Below are 7,310 nucleotides of genomic sequence, written 5' to 3'. Positions count from 1 at the left end.
TCTGAACGCATGAAAAATTTATCAGAATTAAGAAAATAGACTTAAATCTAGCACCAAGCTGTTATGTATGGCAGCTGTTGATGCAAATCCACTGGCTGTAGTTAAGTTTCACTGATTTAGACACAGAGAACCTCGCTGTAAGAGTAAAGCATTACCTGGGAGAACAGTGCATTTCTGTAATAGATCGAGTGAAAGATGAAACAGCAGTTTCTGAAATATATGAAATGTGAATGTAAAAATATAAAGAATGGTTTGTCTAACCCTTCACAAATAAAATCTCTTTACTCAGATAGGTAGATAAAATAGAAATGTGAAAATCACAGATCAGACAAAAACAGTATTGAAAATGTATCATAGTAAATTAGCTCTTTCACTGAGAAAAAGAAAGTGCAGCCAAAAAGGATTCAAAAATTTTTTGTGCTTATTTTGAGTTGTTTGAATGTTGCTCAGAAAAATGCTTATGTGACAGCAAATTGGGTATCCATTATTTGCACTGAAAATCTTCATCTTAACAAAGAAATGATGACCCTTTCAAAGAAAACATTGCTATATTTTCTTCTCTAATGATTACTGTTCTCTCCATTGTGTACCTACGCTCATGAACACACATATGCACAAAATGTGTATGTTCTGATAGGAGTGCATATATGAAATTGGAGGGTATCAAAGTTATTCCTTCTGCACTGGGGAATAAGAACTCTTTCAGTAATGAACACAATAGCCCAGCTGTATTTACAACAGCGGACTCCTACATCACTTCACATACAGGAAAATAATACATTTACAAAGCCTTGAGGAGTTTTACTAGCATTTGGAATGTTAATAACCTCACTCCACACTTATCACAGTTGCAACCAAACAGAATTGTACTTTTTCTCTTTCAGTAAGATAGTAAAGAAAATATAATAAACAATGCTATTACAGTGCAAGCCTATTTTGTAAGATAAGCTGTGTGACTTTCATTACTTGAAATCTTCTTTCTGTATATAAACTGTAACTAGCAAACTTTTATTAGAAGCCAGTGTTTGAAATCCAAAATGAAAGTATCTGTACTTCACAATAAAACAATTTATTTTCCTCATGACTTTTACACAGTAGCACTGCTTAATAGGATTTCAGCATTCTCCATGTGCAGTCTATTTAGAAGCTATTACATGAGATAAGTATTTACAGTGAGATCTTTAGAGAATTATTGTATAAAGCCATAGAACTAGTGTGCTGCTGGAAATGGATATATTATCCACTATGGAACATGTGATTAGCTGATGGCTAAAGAAAGAGAAAACTTTGTATGTACTGCATTTTTGCATAGAAAGGGGAAATATGCTATTGTTTGGATAATAATACCACATGAAAAGGTTAATCACGGTCTGACATTTGTACTATTGAATGAAAACATACTTGTGCTGAGGCTGTGAGTTTCCTTGATTAGAAACTCTGTTTCCTGCTGGGATCTTCTCCAATACCAAAACATCTTGGTCATGTTCTTTGAGTCTTACTGTATTTGCTTCTACATCCTGCAAGACAAGTTGTTTTTAATAAAGTAACTGCTCCTGATTTGCGTCATTAGTCACTCTGAAAAAGTGCGTGATTTTCAATCACAAAAGAAAAGAGGCTGAGACTCTAGGGTTGGTTCTTCTCATCCAGGTTTGACTAACTTTATTATGCTTTTTTAACAGGCAGAATCAAGAGGGAAGCACTGGCACTGAAAGAGGTGAAAAATCATGAGAGAGGCTAGAGCAAGAGCCATGAGAAATCTCTGGCTATGGCAAAGTAAAGAAAGTTTGCCAAAACTAGAGTTCCTTCAGACTTTCAAAATGCAATGTAATCTCTGTCCCTGCTTTTACATGAACATTATCCATACTCTGAATATTCTTAGCTATTTTTAAAAGAAAACAGTACTTAAAAATGGTAAGTCTTAGCTCAGTAAACTGTCAGTATACTGATTTATTTTTATTTTTTACTACCAGAACATACTAGAAAAACAAAATAAGAATATAGTGTGCACTTGGATAACACAAATGAAAATCAGTAAGGTCACAGACTTGAGCCTTCTTTGACACCATGACAGAAGTTAGCTCAGGTGGAGTCTCCATGGCCAACCCAGCCTTACCACCAATGGCATCCCAGCTCGCTCTTATACCACAAACACTCAACAATCGCATGTTATTTTGCTAATGCAGTACTCTTCTGGATTGCTTTCACCGCTGCATTACCAGCATGTATACATTCCAATATCCAATATGATCATGTTTTTGACTTTCAGCACTAAGCATGATCCCAGAGCAACTTGTATCTGGATGCAGGTTTCAGTTATAGAATTACATTTGGACTTTGAAATGCATTGGCCCTAACACCAACAGCTATAAAATTTGAGTGAGGATATCTTTCTAGAAACCTCTGATAAAGACCGTCTGTGTGTTTATTGTAGCTTCCTTAATTGCCATTTGATTCTGCCTTGAACCTATTGACTTTAAGGCACCTGATATTGACCTATCTAGGACAACAGGCAACCTTGCTTTATTCAATATTTGGATGGCAGATCACACAGAAAACCTAGAAGAATATTCCACTTAGTCCCATTTTCATGGTTGAGTTAGGAACAGAAAAAGAGGAAGGATAATTATTTTACTCTTCACTTGATTTTTTTAGGCTATCACATCTCTGTTCTACAATTAGGGGATTCTTCAAACAAGGTAACTATATAAACGCATCACATAAAAAAGAGAGATTCTAGAAGGATTTGCCAGCTCTGACATCACGCAGCCAGGGTGGCCCCCCGCGCACGTACCCTGAGGATTCGGTTGAAGTCCTCCTTGTCTACTCTCAGGAAGTGGCAGTTGTCTTCACGCAGAACAATGGATGCTGCCCTGGGAGCATCGTTCACAAGCGCTAACTTGCCAAAGTCATCTCCTTCATGCAGAGTACATACCACACCCTGCACAGAGCAAAACATTTACATGCTGAAACCCATCATTACTGTGGAGTCTATTGAAAGCCCTTGTACAAACACCGGACTTCACAATAAAATACCAAAACAAATCTACTTGGCAGGAAATCAACAGCCAAAATAATGACTAGGAAACAATACTTGATAGCTGGTTATTACTACTCCTAGAGAAAAGCAAGAATAGAAAAGAATTGGCTTGTTCTCTGAAATTAGATTTAGAGTGAAGGACTCTTCTAGCCCTGCTGAAGACAGAAAGTTGTCGACTTTTTTTTTCTAAGAGGCCTTGAAAAATAAAGATCAATTTTTCAGAACACCATATTGAGAGAAATTCTCTTCTTCAGCAGTTCCAGTCTCCGTTACACAGTTTGGATTTCATTCTGACCTACTTCAAGATCTAACAGATCTCAAAATATGTTAGCCATTGTCCAAGTGAAACTGTAGATTTAAATTTTTACCTTCCAAGAGAGGTCTATCAAGCTGATCATTCCTCACCCATCACAGTGTTACTCCCAGGAGATGGGAAAATTACCCTCACCCATAAGCAGTGCTGTAGCAATAAGGGATTTGATCACTTAAATAACTGTTGGCTATGGAGTGACTGCAAAAACTGCTCAGTAACCAGTATATACAATACAAATGCGATTAAGTTCACACCAATGATATATTAAACTACTTCTAGTGACTACTTCAGATTTGTGTTGTCAGTGAAACACGTAGCACAGAGCCAAACCTTCAGCTGATATAAATCAGCAGAGCTCCATTTACTCCAATTTGTAGTAATAGAGGGCCTAGTCCACCTAATGGTGCAAAAATGTCCTGGTACCTAAATATGAGTTACTAAGGAAAAGACAGCACCAGGACCTCTACGCTAGATTTCTGTGAAATGTGCAGTGTTCAGAATGGAGGCTTCTCAGCCACTGAACGAGAAATCCATAAGAGCAGGCAAATTTTTAAAGACCCAAAGGATTGAGGTATACCAAAGGTGAGGCGTACACCTTGTTTACGGCTTGAAAACTCTCCCTCATGCACAGAAAATTTAGGAAAGACGCTTTCAGGTCTTTGGCTTAACTAAAATGGAAATGAAGAGCTGGAATAAATTTGGGAGGGATTCATTCAACCTGAGAACCACCAGCCACAAAGCAGCACTTCTGTCAGATGAGCCTGACATCTGTGGAAAAGTTAGCCATCCAAATGTAAAATAATACGGTGGTAATGGCACAGGGCGAAAACTCATATGAGATGGAAGTCTAGCAGTTCACCAAATTCCAGCATGTTATAATAATACTAATGTGACTGGGCTGGATTATATTCAGAAAGTGTGCCCTTAAATTCTACAGCGATCAACTGAAAGTATAATCAGTGAAACCACTGGATCATTTCTTAATAAAATTACATTTGTTTCCTCTGAGAAAACTGTTTTGCTCTAAATTAAACTGCATTCTTTCAAAATTTATTCTTACAGTTTCATTAATAATAATAATAATATAAAAAGGCTTCAGAAAAAATACCTTGCCATATATGACTACATTTACTGATCCCTTTAGGACAATGTACCAAGAAGTGCCTTCTTCTCCCTGATTAAATACTACAAAAGAGAAAAAAGATTTTATGGTGAGAATAGAGTTATTCATAATGCAAATGGGTCAGATTCTGCGCTCAATAAAATTCAAGGTAACTCTATTGCAGTCATACTAATGACTGCCTTGAAAAAAGGTCATACCATGACTTTAAAAGCAACTCCTTTCAGATTTTAGGGGAAGGGAAACTATGCAGTAGTTTTTTTTATTACACTGATGCGAAGCTGTTTTTGTTTGCCATAACAATTGCAACAAGTACTCTACTGATGCATGTCAGGGTATCAGTTTCTAACCAGCACACAGATCTGGATCCCACCAGCAGCACAGTGTTCTAACCCTAATTCCCCAGGAGCTGTGAACTTGGTAATCATTTCCTAATACTTGTCAGTATAAACAGATTTGTGCAATCTAACATTTTAAATAGTTCATTTTGTGCATTCTTGGCTTTTTAATACAAAGGTAAGATTAAAATACATTTTAAATAGAGATTGGTCCTAATTAAAAACCCAAATATAAATACATCTAAATATTAGGGTAAATATAAATATACTCAACCAAGGATACAGATTTAATTTTGCAGCTGCCCCTGTAATAGGCCATGCGCTAAGGTGAAAGCTATTACCCAGGTTTTGAGCATGGAGTGCTGGTCAAGTCTGAGGCACGCATCCACACTTTGCTCTTGTCGTTTAAACATTAAGAATTTAAATGCTCATGCTACAGAAGAAAGATGATCTGACAGGACTCCTTTTACTTACAGACTGTTCCTGCTTTGGGATGTGACTCAAAAATGAGGACACCTGCTAATTCTCGCTTTACCTTAAAAGAAAGAGAAAAAATATATAGTCTTTTTGAAGTCTTTTATTCTTCCTGCTGAAAGGAAGCTCATATAACATCCCTCAGCCACCACTTTTCTTCTCCCTGCGCTGTTCAGCGCTCACAGTGAATCATGCAGGCAGGCAGTGGTCTGCCTCACTCCTTGCCCAGTCTCACTCACCAGCTTTACACAATATATACACTATAAATACAGTTAGCATCGCTTTCAGAAAGTGGTAGCAGCACTTGGGACCTCATACACTTGGGACCACAGTTTGTCTGTGCACTTTATGCTCCTCTTCATATAACTGCAAATCTCCAGTGAGTTTGATGTCAGCTTCCAGACAGGGGCATTCTTGTTTTCACAGAACATCCACTCATCATGATTCATGTTTTGGGTACTATTATGTAACTTAATAGTGCCAAATAGAGATCAAAAGCTCGATCCGATATATACTTAGTAGTAACATTTTCACCATTCTCCTAACTGTTTAAATTAAGAAGAGTTGGATTTGGAGATGAGTAACGTTTAGGTTATCAAAAAATATTGGGAGGAACTTTCAAATTCTGGACACACGCCACGTGACAGCCTGAGGGGGCCACATCTTCTAAGACGGGTGGATGAATTCACACACGGATGTCCTGAAGGCACTGCCAAACCTCTGCTCATGAAGCCCCAAACCCAGCTACCTCTCCCAGAACACCTTCCTGACAGGCAGTGCAGAGCGCTCCCTTTTCGCAGTCAGGGAAGGAGAGGAATATATAGAGGAGTCTGGACATTTTTTGCTACAGTGACCAGCAAATGCACCCACTGACCTTTAATTTCTATAACAAGTAGCTCACCAAACTCCCTTATAACCTCTGCCTGAAGGCAAAGAAACTTCCATAGCATGTCAGCTTAGCACTACTCTGTGCAACGTAGAGAGCTTTCCTCTCCCATGTATGTCTTCAGATGTCTTCTCAGCTGTTTCAGCCATTTGCCTCTGCAGTGAATGAATCCTCTTGATGAAGCCAAAAACTTGATTTGTTTTTAACACTGTATTATATAATTGTTTTTCATTCATACATTAATTCACAACTTCCCTAGCAGGGATTAGTTCACCACCACGAGACTTGAGTTTTTTCCATTTACTTTCTGCTGCCTGTGACTCATCTAGAAAACTTATTATTTGGGGTATTATGCTTTCCTTAAAATGAATAATCATTCCATTTGCTTTCAAGTTGATTGACCATTAATATTCTGGTTCATAGGAGCAATGTTTTTTGTTGCTCCCCTGAAGAATTCCCCTAAGTTAGTAGTAGGTTTTGTCCTCTGCTTCAGCTCATCCTGCAAGTAACAGGCTGGTATTTCCAAATTCTTATTAAAAAGCATGGAATTAACAGCACCTCTTGCATTTCTTTCAAATGCCACGTATTTCTTGTGTTTTGTATCACTTGCCTTGCATGTTCTATACGCTGCTTGCTGTGTGTTCTGACCTCAAGTGTGAACTTCTTTTGAGCTGGAAATACTTTGTGTTTTGGGGTTTTTTTTGTTCTGAATTATGTCTAATATCAAGAGTATTGTCCACTCTCTATCAGTATCTGTTTACCTTGGGTTGTTCCTTTAATTCAGTTTGAAAAGTGTAATTTCTGGATCTTACAGAAATCTCTCTTTAAATACTTTTTTCCACATCCCAGAGATGCTTAAGAATTTGGCTAGCTGTACCATTTTAGTTCAGTTACCCACCCTGACTGTACATTCTGTTTGAGAAAACATCCTTCAAATGCTGTATTTTTGCACAGGATACTAACTTTCTATAATGCAGTTTCACAATTAGTTGCATCTGTCTATTAAAAACATCCAGATCTTCCGAACAAGTTATTATCAAAAATAAACCTACTTTGTGACTAGCTTCATTTTTATCAGCATCCACATCTTGCCAAGATGGATGGTATGGATACCAAGAAAAGTGCTGTTTAGCTTCTGTCAG

The 7,310-nt window shown here is 37.6% G+C and overlaps 1 protein-coding gene across 1 annotated transcript in view; it reads right to left on the bottom strand.

The window, feature by feature from the left end:
- The window catches only part of RAPGEF4 (Rap guanine nucleotide exchange factor 4), a 161,703-nt gene that overhangs the window by 38,058 nt on the left and 116,335 nt on the right, over nt 1-7,310 (bottom strand). Inside the window, exons 12-15 of the mRNA XM_062578544.1 lie at nt 5,283-5,343; nt 4,459-4,535; nt 2,792-2,938; nt 1,402-1,517 (exon numbers count right to left, since the gene is read on the bottom strand). Coding sequence (XP_062434528.1) covers nt 1,402-1,517; nt 2,792-2,938; nt 4,459-4,535; nt 5,283-5,343 — 401 coding nt within the window. The remainder of the gene's footprint in view (nt 1-1,401; nt 1,518-2,791; nt 2,939-4,458; nt 4,536-5,282; nt 5,344-7,310) is intronic.

The sequence above is a fragment of the Rhea pennata genome, chromosome 6, assembly GCF_028389875.1.
Source record: "Rhea pennata isolate bPtePen1 chromosome 6, bPtePen1.pri, whole genome shotgun sequence".
NCBI classification, from domain to species: domain Eukaryota; kingdom Metazoa; phylum Chordata; class Aves; order Rheiformes; family Rheidae; genus Rhea; species Rhea pennata.
The sequence above is the reverse complement of the archived record's forward strand: the minus strand, read 5'-3'. Positions and strand labels throughout refer to the sequence as shown.